The 16,154-nt window shown below is 39.2% G+C and overlaps 1 protein-coding gene across 2 annotated transcripts in view; it reads right to left on the bottom strand.

The window, feature by feature from the left end:
* Window positions 1-16,154, bottom strand: part of BMPR1B (bone morphogenetic protein receptor type 1B) — a 174,623-nt gene that overhangs the window by 33,151 nt on the left and 125,318 nt on the right. Inside the window, exon 3 of one of the 2 annotated variants that reach the window (XM_040966511.1) lies at window positions 7,214-7,373. In XM_040966511.1, coding sequence (XP_040822445.1) covers window positions 7,214-7,356 — 143 coding nt within the window. In that variant the 5' untranslated portion in view covers window positions 7,357-7,373. Of the gene's footprint in view, window positions 1-7,213; window positions 7,380-16,154 lie in introns of those variants that run through there. The other variant, XM_040966512.1, reaches the window with a different exon arrangement.

Below are 16,154 nucleotides of genomic sequence, written 5' to 3'. Positions count from 1 at the left end.
CTGTTGGATTTGGTGAGTGAACCAGCATATGGAAGATTTACGTAGGTTTGTCCACACATATATCTGTCTCTCTCCCTTCATTTCTAATAAATAAAAAAATCAAGTAAGTCATCTATTTCACATTCAGGAGAACTAAGTTTCCCAGCTTTTGTCACAGGAAATGTCAAAGAGGCACACAAGTTTTAGTGTTGCTATGTTCAATTCACATAGCTTTTCATTCACTGGAAGAACTGAAAGCAGCCTGTTTTGTTAGTCTACACTATGATCTGCACTGTGCGGGACTCGGGCACAACTGGGCTGCAAACACCAGGGTGAGAATGATGAAGTGTGGCTTTGAGGGGGTCTGTGCTGCCAAGCCTAGAGGAGGGGGTAGCACTTGGCTTCAAGCAGCAGCGATGTAATGATAAGTTCGTAAATGTTTTCTACCAATTTGGAAGTAAGCCAACAAACATGATCAATGTAACAGAATTACAGAAGTCCTAAGACACTTCTGTTTTCTTCTCAACGTGTCTGATGAATGGATGGCCACAGTGCTAGAGGGAAAGGTGGTAAAAATAGACGTGGCTCTACTGTCACCTGCCCTAGCTGGTCCTCTAACAAGTCACTGTATCAGAGAAAGATGAGGTTATATTTAGGAAGGTACCTCAATGTGAGAAATGTCTTTATGGTTTATCTTCAAGAACAAGTCACTAGTACCCATCCTATTCTGGCACCCATATCAAACGGTGTATCATCTTGTTTATTTTTAAAATTTATTTTTCATGGAAAGGCATTTTTACATACATAAGGAGAGACAGAAAGATTTTCTCTCTGCTGGTTCACTCCACAAGTGGATGCAATGGTCAGAGCTGAGCCAATCTGAAGTCAAGAGCCAGGAACTTCTTCTGGATCTCCTAAGTGGGTGAATGGTCCCAAGGCTTTTGGCCATCCTCTACTACTTTCCCAGGCCACAAGCAAGGGGCTGGATAGGAAGTGGTTGCAACAGCAATCCAAAGCCAAGAGCCCGGAGATTCATTTTAGTCTCCCACATGGGTGCAGGGTCCCAAGAACTTCAGACATCCTCTGCTGCTTTCCCAGGCCACAAGCAGCTAACTGGATTGAAAACAGAGCAGATGAAATGTAAACTGGTTCCCCATAGGGTATGCTGGCATTTTGGTGGAAGCTTAGCCCACGATGCCATGTGCCAGTCCCTTGTTTCAGGTTTTACACCCGATAAGGATTGGCATTTTTCATCCCCAGTTCACTATATAGATTCAATGCTAAGGAAGTGTTGTAGCATGACTTTGCCTTCTTAACTCCAATCCACTTCATATGGAACTGTGTGAAAAATCAAACACTGGCTTCCTGTGATCAGCTAGCTTCCTTTTTCCCTCTGTGCCCTGTACAGATCCCTACATTATTAGCTCTCTTCTACATATAACAAAAAAATTTGGCCCATTCAGCACTCTCATTTGTGATTACTAAGAGGCACAAATGAAGTTTTTGCTTTAAAAATAAATTGTAGGGCCCAGAGTGGTGTCCCTGTGGCTAAAGTCATTGCTTTAAATGTGCCGGGATCCCATTTGGGTGTCATTTCTAATCCCAGTGGCCCCGCTCCCATCCAGCTCCCTGCTTGTGGCCTGGGAAAGCAGTCAAGAACAGCCCAAAGCTTTGGGACTCTGTACCCATATGGGAGACCTGGAAGAAGCTCCTGACTCGTGGTTACAGATCGGCCCAGCTCCAGCCACTGCAGTCACTTGGAGAGTGAATCAACAGATGCAATATCTTCCTTTCTGTCTCTCCTCCTCTCTGTATATCTGACTTTGCAATAAAAATAAATAAATCTTTTTTAAAAAATACACTGTAAGTGGGGCCTAGTGCAATGGCTGAATTGACTACTTCTCCTCCTCCTTCAAGCACCAATATTTCCATATGGGCACTGATTCACTTCCCAGATGTTCTACTGTTCATCCTGCTCCCTGTTTATGGCCTGGGAAAACTACAGAGGATGATTCAAAGCCTGGGGACCCTACACCCTTGTGAGAAATCTAGAAGAAGCTCCTGGCTTCCAATCAGCTCAACTCTGATCATTGTGGCCACTTGGGGAATGAACCAGCAGATGAGAGATCTTTCTCTCTGTCCTTCCTTCTCTCTGTAAATCTACCTTTCCAATAAATTTTTTTTAATCTTAAAAAAACTCATCATAAGTGACATTAAAGCCATAGTCCCATACAAATAAAGTTCTAGTAGAGGATCCAACCCTCTCATAAGTACAATGGTTTGAAATAAACATCTCCTACAAAAACAAAAAGAATCATGAAGGGTTAGATCAAACGGTAACAGCAGAAAACCCTTAATGGCTTACAATGATATTCAGCATGAAAGGTAAGACACACAAACCCAGACAACACCATGCACTTTAAATATTCTGAGACATCGGGTTAGCAGCAACCATCTGAAAACTCAGCCCATGACACTGAGCAAGAGGATTTAAAAAGGGTTAACATAAACTTTGTGAAAAGGCTCAAAGCCTCGAAGCTTTCTTATTGGCCCTGTAAATCTTCTAGGTACATAGTTGGAAACTTATCTAAATCCTCACATACACAGCCTAGTGTTGGTGCAAACACAATTTGATTTATTGCACATTAAATTCTGAAAATTCCCCAGGCAGGAGAATTCTTGGTCAAAATGAGTTAAGTATTAAATTTTATCCCTCAAAAAATGAGGCAAAATAATTCTCAGATATGGGTAGATTAGCAAGAGAACTCAGAAGAACTTGAGAAAGGGAATGAGACTGGGATAAAGATGGCACTGCAGATCATGTCAAGCAAAATAAGGGGAGATCTGCAAAGCCATACTGAATGACAAAGTTTAGATAGCACTTGCTGAACCAGGAATATGAAATGAAACATCAGCATAATGATATTCAAGGATTAAGAACCACTCAAGACTTTGTAGGATTCCAAGCCTGCAATAATGTCTGTGGTTCTAGACACAGAATCTGACAATGCAACTGGAAGGATTATAATGAAGAATGACAACCAATAGTACAAACAGAAGATGTACATTATCTTAAGGAAGACAGGACAATGCTTTACCCCTCACTTTGAAATGCTGAGGAGAGAGATATAGAGGAAGATATTCAGTATGATATAGTCATATTACATCCTCGAACGTGCATGCCATATGCAGTGGGGGCTATGGATCTTTGGAAGCAGACATATCTATATTTGACAGCAATCAAGGCAAGATTTACACTGGCATTGGTGTTGACTGGCACTACAACCAATGATGAGCTGTAGGGTTTATAAACCCCTAAATGCAGACAATGTCACCTGAGTTACCATGTGTCACTTACCTAGAACAATTTGGTTGACATCTGCCTGGTAAGCAGTCACAGGCCAGACAGACCACATTAGCCCTCATCTCAAGCATAAGAAAACATGCCTGTCTTCTCAATGTTGCTTTATCAGGAGTGCATGTCTAGCACTGAATTACTCAAGGGGCATCTTACTGCAGGCCAGCAAACTGGATACTGGTCTGCTAAGAGCTTAATACAAAAATGGAAACTTGTAGAACAATTTTAGAGAGTAACATTTATGTCTGTTGAAGCTAAAAAGTAACAGAAAAATAAGCATGTGTTTAACTACTTTTATTTTTAAAAACCTGTAAATTTTATTTGATTTCAGAGATACAGAGAAATCTTTTCTCGTCTCTGGACACTCCCCAAATGCCTGCAACAGTCAGTCTTGGGCCAAGCTGAAGCAGCGTTCTGGGAAATCAATCCCTATGTCTTCTTTGTGAGTGGAAGGGACTCATCCACATCATCTGTCACCTGCTGGAATTGGAAGCTAAGTAATACAGAAATGTAACCATTTCTATAGGAGATGTAGGCATTATAATCATTGCACCAAATGCTCACCCTGCAACTTCCCAACGCCGCATTTTCAATTTACTTCATCAATATAACAGTATAACTGCTGATTGAGAAGGAAAATCGTTCTAGCTGTAGTCAGCTGGAGAAAGACATGGAAGGCCAAGAGAAGAATGTAGACTCACAGGAATGGAGGTGGAAAACTTTGGCTTTATCTTCAGTGAAAAAAACCAGAAGGCCCCGGATGGCACATGACTGACTGCAGCTCACAGGAAGGTCAAATGCAGCCAGTGTCACCTCAACAAAGCGCATACGCATTTGACTGAAGAGTGAATGGTTCTCCCTTTGAGAATCAGCACTGAGTTTGGCTACTAACCACAAATAAGACTTTGAAATCTTGATTACAATTTTGGCATCATGTATCATTCCTATTGAACAATGACTTAACCCTTTAGATTCTCAGCCTCCTCATCTGAGGAATATGTTAGGTTCTTTACAGCAAGTAAAGATCATATAAATTGCAGGGTAAACATAGGCAAACCTTAGCATCCTGGCTTAGAACCCATGTTCTTTTCATGGCTTCCATTATGCCTGTTACTGTTTTCTCATCTGCTGTGTTTTCATTTTCTTTCTCTCTGCATGATAAACTGAAGATCTACAACAGAATAATTCACAGCCAATTCCAAACTGTTCTCCATCATCACTGTACTAAATATCTCTAAAATGCAGTTAATTATATCAATGTATCTGTAGGCCACATTTCAATTCTGGTCTTATTTGACGAACATCCAATACGGCTGCCCTTACTACCACCTTTGTGTACCTAGATTCAGCTTTACCACTAAATTTCAGTCTCTGGGGATTCCTGCTCTGGTAGATGGGATTGTACAATTGCTGGTCCTAACCCTTCACACTTCCCATTGGCCTTGGCTTCCCCTTGACACTGAGCTGGACTATCATCTGGCAGACTGACAGGTCATGATACAAATGTCTGAGATTGTTCCCTAATGTTCATGCAAGAAAGGGAATACTTGGATAACTGTTGATCCAAGAACAAAAGTGCTCAATAGGCCTTAAACCAAGCATCCACCTGACGTCAAGACCACCCACCTGCCTCTGAGCTCAGCACAGGAGTAGCCCTTACAAATCCCTAAATGAAAACATAAATGCCTTTAGAACTAAACTGCCATGTTTCTGTGTGTTCCTTTACCAGGAAACATCTATTAGTTCTCTACTTAGCCTGCCTCTTCTCCCATCTACTTCTTTGAAGATAAGTCCATATTTTACTACCTCTTTTTAAACATCTCTTGGAAAATGTGCAGAAAGCTCAAGGTTACATGTCCAAGCAGAAACTCAATTTTGTGCCTCCATCTTCTTTCACAGAAAAGCTCTGCTATGCAGCTAAAGCTACACCCAGAAACATCAAGGCTCCTCCTGTTCCCTTCCAACATCCAGTCCATCAACACAGAACTCGATTCCCTAAATATTTCTTAAGTACATGCAATTCTCTTCCTACTTTGGAATCATTTGCCTCCTTCCTTAAGATTTAGGCAGAATTAGAGACAGATCTTGTATCCATGGGTTCAATGCCCAAATGACCACAGTGGCTGGAATGGGCTAGGTTGAAGCCAGAAGCCTGTAACCCCAACTGGGCGTCCCACCGAGTTGTCAAAGATCCAAGGACTTGTGTCATCTTCTGCCGCCTTCTAGACACATCATCCCAGAGCTGACCTGAATTCAGGAGCAGTCAAGCCTGGAACCAGCATTTATAAGGCATGCTGATAATGCCGCTGGTGGCTGAAATCACTGAGCCACAATAATGGCCCAAATTTTCTTTCACATACTTGCTGAATTTACTTTTTCATTTTAAGTGTCCTTGATTTAACTTTACTCTGTTCCTAATACATATAATATTCTGCAGCAAACAATGTTTTCAACAAAAATAAGTCATATTATGCCAACAACCATGAATACTCCTGCTTAAACACCCATGTCCAATAGCTTTAAATCTCTTAGAAGCCAGATCAGCATTCTCAAGACAGTCTACCAGGCCACAGAACTCCTTTCCTGGCTGGAGGCTCCGCATCTACCATATCCTTCCTATTCTCTGTAGTCTAACGAAACCACTAGGCCTTTAACAGACCTCACTTTTCCCCACAACAAGAACTTTCCTCTGCAATGGCTCATGTGTTTTTTTTCCCCTGCACTTCCTCATAAACTAGCTTAGGAAACTTCAACGATTTATAAAGAAAACAGGACAAAAACGTTGATGTTAGGAGAGTTTTAAAAAATACCATAGGTGTGATCACCTCAATAGATCAAATAAGCTTGAAAGGAATCTTTCATGGTGACCAAAATGTCAGTGCTCACTAAGTTCCAGATTCTGGAGCTCTCTTGGCTTTAAATTTCATGACTGGAATTTTTGGATGTGCAACCTTCTTCATACCCTGCTTAGTGCAGGCATAAGATAAAGCACAAAGAAAGCAACGGGGGAAACCCAGCATTCAGCTCTTATTGATGCAGCTGGTTGACGAAGCCCCTGCAGGCTGCCTGGCCTGACTTTCTGGACTTCACAGCTGGCAGCACATCCCCTTGTGTGAGTCCCTGAGCTCTCTAGAGACTTCTGTCCTACTGTGACTTGTTCATTCTGAGGCCAACTGTCATCTGGCTAATGTATGCATGAATCCTTGATACTCTGACTTGATGAGGCCTTGGCTTTTACCCACCACTCTCCACACCTAGGGGGCAAATGCAGCTACAGTGATCAGCAAGGTAGATATGGCTAGAGAAACGTGTGTGAGCAGAACACACCAGCAAGCTGTTGGCAAATGTTATAAACCATTTAAAAGCATATGACAACCAACCAGAGAGTTGATGGTCTTGGATTTTTTTTTAACAATGTCTTTTCTAACATTAAGTGGCTGCACATAAGCTCTGTCACTATCCATTCTCTCCAAGTCACCATACGAATATTTCCAACAACTTCGTTTTTTCCAAAATACTAACTTCAGCAAAATGAGGATGTGGTTATATAAGAAACACGGCACAAGATCTGACAGTCTCTGCTACTGTACTGATTGTGGGGACCAGGTCTTTTGAAAGGAAACCAGTGTGCCTGGCCCTTGGCCCTGTGCCCTGTGTTTACATACATAGGTGCTGTCTGCAGGGAGGAAGGCCCTGAGAATAGCAGGTCAGGGTATGACACAGTTCTGTGTTTGTCCAGGCACAGGCATAGCTCTGACTGTTACTAAGATCAGCCGCTATTCTCCACAATGCCTGCTTGGCAACACTAGGTTCTGGGGTTGACAAAATGCAAGAATTTCTTATTAGCTCTAGGTTGCAGTGAGATATATTACCAACCTGCAAATATTGTTGACAGAGTCTTCTGGACAATGATGATGGCATTTACAACGCAGGATCTTCGGACGAGGGGTGGGCACTGTACTTTCACCATCCTCTTTCTTGGTGCCCACGTTTAATTTTCCTGAACTTCGCAAAAGCATGTTATCAAGGAAGTTTGCTGAAAGAAAAAGAGGATGCAAATTCACAAACTAGTATACAATCAGTCTACAAAACTCGGGTAAGACAAAAACTCAGCACAACACTACATTTCAACAGACCTGCCTTTCTTATCATATTTCACCTGCAGAAGTGATCACCTATGAGCTTATTGCTGCTTCCACCATCTGTGGTACAAGTCACTACAGCTGCAGTGGTAGACGTAGCTAGATGATGATCCTTGGTTAGCTTCATAAACTTCCTAGCTGCCCCTCATTCTTCTATCACTAACACGGAGACAATGACTCACCTGACCTTGGGTCTAAGGGTATCTGTTAGACTGATACCTGTTACACTTCAGGCACTGCTACAAGAACTCTCACACAAAATGTGTCAACACACAAACTGCCATCTTGATCAGTGCTTAAGTTAACATAGGTCTCACAACCGCATCTTGTCTACACTTAACCAATTTTTGACAAAAATATCTTCGCAAGATCACTGAATTTAAAAATTAAAATTATATCCCAGAATCACAAAATACATAATACATGTGTGTGATTTACATGGTTTTCTCCCAAATCACAAATGAATGCCTCCACACTGTTTACCTTTGACTAGGAGAAGTTTAGATGAATCCTGAGGTAATGTGTCCTGACTTTCTGCATATTAAGCTCCTAATAAAATTATGAAAGAGTAACATTTGAAGGAAAACACAAAAAAATATTAAATGCTTTAGTCAGCATTTTGGCTCTATACAATAAGCCTAATGTTTTTTGACATTTTCATCTACACATTCAGATGATTCCCTGACTTCATCAGCTCCCTATAAACGGTCTAGAAGTACCTGTGGACCAGCCTGTTACCTGCAGTACACCACCCGCTCAGAATCATTCTGATTCTCCAGAGCTCAGGTGAGCCCCAGAAAGTGCAAATTCAACATGACCTCATGTAATTTTGAGGGCAAGGACCCTAACCCTAACCCCACTCAACAGAAGCTAACAAATGATGTGTATAATATCACTTCTTCAACCAAACAATAGAATATGCAATATTGCTAAAAAATAGGATACTCTTTGAAGATTTATTTATTTTTATTACAAAGTCAGATATACAGAGAGGAGGAGAGACAGAGAAGAAGACCTTCCATCCAATGATTCACTCCCCAAGTGACTGCAACGGTCAGTGTTGCGCCAATCTGAAGCCAGGAGCCTCTTCTGGGTCTCCCACGTGGGTGCAGGGTCCCAAAGCTTTGGGCCGTCCTCAACTGCTTTCCCAGGCCACAAGCAGGGAGCTGGATGGGAAGTGGAGCTGCCAGGATTAGAACCAGCACACATATGCGATCCCAGTGTGTTCAAGGCGAGGACTTTAGCCGCTAGGCCACGCCACCAGGCCTGATACTCTTTAAAACAAATAAAGTGAAGCTAGACTTGCTCCTGCACCTTATTTTAAAGCTATCCATTATATATATATATATATATATATATATATTTTTTTTTTTTTTTTGCCACAAATGAGTTGTCAGCCTTTCGTTCTGCACAGGTGCCTATGTATCATCACGTCACAGCAGGTTCATCTTTAATTCTGGTTCTCAGAACTACTTCCCTCAAGGGATAAACTGATGGAAACAGAATATGTGAAACATATTAACACCTTGGTTTCACCCATACTAGAATCCCCTTTTCTGAAATTTTAAATAAAAATCATAGTTATTCATTCATTATGGAGATTATCTATCAAATAATCCCCAGGTACAACCTGTGTATCAGGCACAGACTGTGTAATTAGGAGGAGCTAAATAAACACATGAAGAATTCACCTCCTCATGGGAAAAGAAGCTGACTGAAATGCTGACATTGAATGGTCTGCAGAAAACAAAGCATCTTCACACAATTGGAAGTGAGAAATATTTTAATGTCCATGATTATCTTAAATTCAGAATTGATTTAAAGAATGTTATAAAATTCAGTTAAGTACATGTTTCTAAACTACATTAAAAAAATGACAATTCTAAATATGTATACATTTAGCATGGTGAGCCCTTTGTAGCTTGTGTGTGTATGGCACAAGGAAGAGTGTTAGATTCAAGTATAGAACAAAACGTATCATTATCAGATACTGCTGAAGTACAAATTCAGCAAAGCTTCAGAATCTCAAGTCCACAATCAAAAATCAAAGCAGTATTATACACCAATAGCAAACTGAAAACAAAAGAGCAATCCAATATTAAGTGGGCACAAGGAAAAAAAAAAAGAGACCAGAAATAAGTCTAACCAAGGAGGTGAAAGGTTGCTATGATGAAACCATAAAAACACTAATGAAAGAAACTGAAGAACAGCCTGTGTTCCTGGGTGGAAACAACCAATATTGCTAAAATGTTCAGATTATCCAATGCAATTTACAGATGCAATCAGATCTCCAGCAAAATATGAATGAAAATTTTCTCGGAAAAAAAAACAACTAAAATTTGTATGGAAAACACAAAAGATCCTGAACAGATAAAAAATAATGAAAGTAGGAGGTATTATACCACCTCATTTTAAAATACATTAAGAAAGCTCCAGTGAAACAACATGGTATTAATACTGACAGAGAGCATTGGAGCAGAACAGAGACCTAGAAGAAAATCCAGATATCAACAGCCAACCAATTTTTGATAGAGGTGATCAAAACAGGTTTACAATAAATGATGCTGTGAAACTGGCTGTAAGAATTAAGGGGCTGGTGCTTTGGCAGAGTAGGCAGAGCCTCTGCCGGCAGTGATAGTATCCAATGCGCTCATATGTGTCTGGTTTGAGTCATGGTTGTACCACTTCTAATTCAACCCTGTTAATGGCCTGGAAAGTCAGTGGAAGAAGGCCCAAGTCCTTGGGCCCCCAGAAGAAGCTCCTGGTTCCTGGTTTCAGATTGGCCCAGTTCTGCTAATGTGACAAATTGGGGAGTGAACCAGCAGATGGTAGACCAACCTCTCTGTAACTCTACCTTTCAAATAAAAACACATCAATCAAGATAAAAAGAAATGTTAGACTCTGCATGATCTATGCCCACAATGAAGAAATGGTAACTGGTTATGAACTGTACTGCTGTAACAATATGGAGAAATTCAATATAGGGGAAGGGCTTGCGGAGGGGTTGAAGGAATCCCAGAGCCTATGAATCTGAGTCATAAAATGAAATAAATAAAAAAAAGAATTGATATCTCTTATGTACAAATATTAGGTAAACATACTCAAACAATTCAATATTTCAAACAAATAATTCAATTAAACATAGAAAGATCTAAACACATTTTTTGAAAATAAAGCAATGGCAAAATGTACATTAAGCAATACTTAACAACATAATCATCAGACAAACACAAATCAAGACCACAATGGATTATCACCTCACTCAAGTTGGAGGGCCACTATCAGAAAGATTTAAAGATAATAACTGTTGGGCCCGGCGTGTTGGCCTGGTGGATAAAGTACTTATCTTGCATGCTGGGATCCCATATGGGTGCCATTTCTAATCCCAGTAACTCTGCTCCCATCCAGCTCCCTGCTTGTAGCCTGGGAAAGCAGTCACAGACAGCCCAAAGCCTTGGGATCCTGCACCCATGTGGGAGACTCGGAAGAATCTCTGGGCTCCTGGCTTTGGATCAGCTCAGCTCTGGCAGTTTCAGTCACTTGGAGAGTGAATCATTCGACAGAAGATCATGCTGTCTCTCCTCTTTGTATATCAGGCTTTACAATAAAAATAAAGAAATTTTAAAAAAACAAAAAAAGATACAACTGCCGACAAGGATGTGGAGAAATGGGAATCCAACCCTTGCACACTGCTGGCTGGAATGTAAATTAGCTCATCTTTGGTGGAAAACAGCATGGCAATTCCTCAAACACAACATAAAACTAACTGCATGATGCAGCTATCCCACCAAGGGATCTACATTCAAAGGAAATGAAATTACTCTTTCAAAAGGTATGCATGTACTCCCATGTTTATGGTAGCAGAATTCACAATAAGAAAGAAATGGTAATAACTTAGGTAGCTGTATTCACAATGGATAAAGAAAATGAGACACGCATTTCCACTGAAATATCACTCAGCCTCTTAAAGGGAATAGATTATGTCATTTGCCAACAACTGGAGGCAAATAGAAGACTTTACGTTAGGCAAAACAGGCCAAGTGCAGAAAGAGAAGTACTGTATGGTCTGATTCGTACAAGAGTTGAATGATGACTACCAGAAGCAGGGAGAATGATACAGAAAGACTGTTTAGGACAGGTGAACAGCAGCAACTAAATTATATAAACGAAGATGTTCTGCTATTTCACGACTATGATGAAGAATTGCACATTTTGGCTTAAAAAAAACTAGAAGAAATAATGTTTCAGTATTTTCCCCAAAAGGAACTGTTTGAAGAAATAGTATGGTTACCCTGACTGGAAACGACTTGGTTAAGGCATGTACGGAAATATCACATGGGACCTTATAAATATACAATGTTTAAATACCAGTTTAAAATGCAAAAGAGTTGGATTTAGTTGACTCATATAACTAATGCCAAAAGTTTATTAGCTAAGTTTTCATTTTACTTATTTAGTTTTGCAGGTATAAATAAAGGAAAATAATTATTTTAAAATTAATATCCAAACTTTCATTTAAGTGAAAACACACTGAAGCACAGAACATTCAAAAACACTCCCAGACGACCTTCTTTACTGTACCTGTTTTCAGAATAAATACACAAACGATCCTGCTGACTTTCTCTGTGTTGCATTAATTTCTCTAGTTGTCCACTGTGTTGTAAATATATATAACCATAGTGGAAATTATGTATAATTTAGTGTCTGTTTTTATATTCATCAATACAGTCAAAACTTAATTTTTCCACCAAAAAAGTCGCATAAAATAATCCCTGTATAGCTATTGAGCAGATTCCCACAAAACTATTAATTCACAACAGAGTTCCAGATAACTGTTTTTAAGATGTGTTTAGCAATAGAATCGTGAGTAAACTACAGAAAAACAGAAGGAAAAAAAAACTGCCTGAATTTTTTTTTAAGATCCATTTATTTTTATTGCAAAGTCTGATAAACAGAGAGGAAGAGAGACAGAGAAGATCTTCTATCCGCTGATTTACTCCCCAAGCGGCCACAACTGCCGGAGCTGCACTGATTCAAAGCCAGGAGCCAGGAGCCTGTTCCAGGCCTCCCACATGGGTGCAGGATCCCAAGGTTTTGGGCTGTCCTTGACTGCTTTCCCAGGCTACAAGCAGGGAGCTGGATGGGAGCAGAGTTACTGGGATTAGAAATGGCACCCATATGGGATCCAGTGTGTTCAAGGCAAGGACTTTAGCCACTAGGTCACCACCGGGCCCTGAAATTTTCTTAAGAACAAAAAATTAGTCACAGTTGCAACAGCACATTTCATTTTTCTCTTCTCCTCTCTCTTCCAGAGTCTCCACCACTTTTGCTGATTCCCTCCTTGCTTTATTGACTAAGTTAGCTTGTGAATTGATAGATACTTCAGATGCATTAGCTTAGCTGGCTAAATTATACATTAGATTCAACATAAATAGGTAGGTAACTGTCCAAATTACCATCATTATAATAAGTAAGACTTCGAAAAGTAAGTCTAAATTGATTCTCAAATTTTAGTGGACCACTAAATTGCCAGGCTGCAAATAAGCCACAAGATCAGTTTCACTGAGTCACATCTATATATGTTAATGAGTAATAACTAAAGTATGTGCTAGCCATTTGAAAATTGAAAATATTCGCATTTGAAAATTATGGAGGAGGCATATTTGATAAGTATTCCTTAAGATTCTCACATTTAAACAAGGATTAATTATCAGACAAATTAATCAAATATCATTAAATACCATCATATCAATATGCAATAACAGTTCCAGTCTCATGCAAGTGCAAAGGTAAACAGAATGCTATTTTAAATAGATTTTATGCATTGTAGGTTGCTGTTACATTCGTATTTTCAAATACACACAACTTCGCATGGCATCTATTTGTACAGAAAATACGGCAGACTTGCAACAGTTTTATGTAAATATTTGGAAGCAGTGGACAATGATAGCTGGTAACCTCATTTAGATAGTGCTTTGATGTACATAGTTAATAAATCGGGTCTTTGGTTTTAAAGTATTTCCACATCATTTTCTATTACTGTGTCTTCTTTGTACATCTTACAAAAAGCAAAGAACAAAATCAAAGCCCAGAAAAAGTATTCACAATATGGTAAACTATGGATACGATTTGCATTAACCATATTTTAAGATTAATGTTCCTATATTACTTCTTAAAATATCTTATCCATGCTTAAATTATTTCTTTTGGCAGCAGCACACTTAACACTTCATGACCACCAGAAGGATTTCCGATATAAAATACTATTTTAGGTGTCACAGCAGAGAATATCAGAATCCACCATCACATTAAAACACGGAATGTCTATCAATAACAGAAATAAAGCAAGGAAAATTATACTTTAATATATAATTCACTTTTAAATGGCTATTTTCAAAATTCATAGAAAAACATGACTATTTTGTGTTCCAGTCTCTCCACTATCCTCCCTTTTCTCTTGTTTTTCTAAATTTTTTATGTAAAACAAAATTTTGTAGGTCTTCACTGTTATATCCCACCTGCCTACAGTAGAGGGCAGACAGGAGCAAGAAGAGAGATTGAAATTCAAATCACACAGTTTGTACTTTAAGTATCTTGTATTAAAAAGTAGATTGTTTAAAAATTTTCAAAGTACTAAGTTGGCTAGCAACAAGCTGGAGAAGGACCTACATTCTCCCGTACCCCCACCATGAGAACCAAGGCTTATTTTCTTTCTCAACTAAAACCAGTTTAAATTCTCACACATGCTTGTTTAAAAGAAGTCTATTTTACAACAGGACCAACTCTTGCTTCAGAGAGTAAGAATAATATTAAGTTTTAAAATAACCTTTAATGACACTGACTAGTACCTTTAAATAAATTCCTAATTTTCATTTTCACAGATTGGAGTCATTTAACTAAGTTTTAAATCATATACTAAGTTTTTCAATTCAAAATGACTGAATTTCATTTTCCCTGTCAATCCTCTTCCATTATACAATGAAATTTTCTAGTACATCATCTTCCATACTGCTTTCAGAAAATCCTAGTTAGGAAAGTATATAGGGATGGGAGGAGAAAGAGACAACAGTGAGAAAAAGCCTTTAACAAAAAGTTCAGGGATCCAGGGGTGATTGGTGTGGTACAGTGGAATAACCACTGTGTGAGAAGCCTGCATCCCATATGAGAGCACCAACTAAGAGTCTTGGTCACTCCATTTCTAATCCAGCTTCCAGTTAATGCATTCTGGGATGCAACAGATGCAGGCACAAATATTTGGGTCTCTGGGACCTGCACAGGACCTCCTCATTGAGTCCCACGCTCCAGGTTTCTATCTGGCCAAGCTCTCTTGTTTTGGGAAGCTGGAGATTGAATCACTGAATACAGCATTCTTCCTCTCTCTCTCTCTGTCACTCTGTGTGTGTGTGTGTGTGTGTGTGTATCTGCCTTTCCAACACAATGCAAATAATGTTTTTTTAAAATAAAAAAGAATATATGAACTCTTCTAGAAAATAACAAATTACAATCAAGCATACCACAGCTAAATAACATATAAAGAAATAAGTGGATGTTTCTTCGCGGTGATTATGATGTAACCTGCCCGGGGCTTTTTCTCCTTCAACAGTCAGGTTGGAGGAGAGACGGACAAGGCAGTACTTTGGTGGTAATTTCTTGGAAATGCTATGTAGGTAGTGGAATATCAGATGACAAAGCAATGATAAGGAAAGTTTCCTTTGTCCAGCATGCCAAACAAAAGAGGTAAATCAGTTCAAATCTTAGCTCAGCTACTTCCTTGCCAAGTTGTCACACCAAGCATGCTAGCTATCCTTACAGAGGACAAGGAGAAGTGCTATTGTTGGAGTGAGAAGTGGAGAAGAAAATTCAAGTCAGCACCTACCAGAATTCTCTCCACACAGCAGGTTTCAATACCAGCAAATCACGGCTCTTTTCTCTGCCGACGAAGCTCACATATCACTCTTTGGTTTCCACACTCTGTTTTTACTTCTTTTGCCAACTTAATTTTTTTAGCTTTTTTTCTGCTGCTCCATCGTAATTTCCTTCCTTCCCTGTGCCCACTTCCCCCCTTCCTGATTCTTATTTTTTTCAATTACTCTTTCTTTTTCTTCACTCTCTTCTACTTTGCCTTCCTTGGGACACTCACAACCGTAAGAAGAAGTCTATGAACATACAGAGCTTTTTGCTTTAAAAAACATTGAAAATTTGTTGAAGGATGACTAATATATTATTATGAGCTTTTCTTCCTGTAGTACATTAACTTAACCAGCAAGTAACCATGAAGCCCGTCTACGTAACATTATGTCCCAGAATACTTGACAGTGCCCTCAGTAAAATCAACACTTTGCTGTAAAGACAAAGCAACTTACACACGGAATGTGGTAAGACAAATCAACTACACATGGAAAACCAAAGGAAAAAAACAGTAAAATAGTATTTTACTGAAAACAGTAAAATAGATGTTAATGCCACATATAATTGTCAAATTCAAGTTCTAGATAGAAAAGCAAAACAGAGAAGATTGCTTACAGGAGCAGCAATCAACCACTACCTTTCATCAAAAACATAGGCACCAAAAACAAGATGTTGCTAGCTTTTCATTTTACCCACTTAATGTTGATATTAATGAGTAGTTTAACATAAATAAACTTTTTTAAATTTTTTTTAAATTTTGAATGTTT

This window comes from Ochotona curzoniae, unplaced genomic scaffold (genome assembly GCF_017591425.1).
Source record: "Ochotona curzoniae isolate NIBS_2020 unplaced genomic scaffold, NIBS_Ocur_1.0 scaffold_4506, whole genome shotgun sequence".
NCBI classification, from domain to species: domain Eukaryota; kingdom Metazoa; phylum Chordata; class Mammalia; order Lagomorpha; family Ochotonidae; genus Ochotona; species Ochotona curzoniae.
The sequence above is the reverse complement of the archived record's forward strand: the minus strand, read 5'-3'. Positions and strand labels throughout refer to the sequence as shown.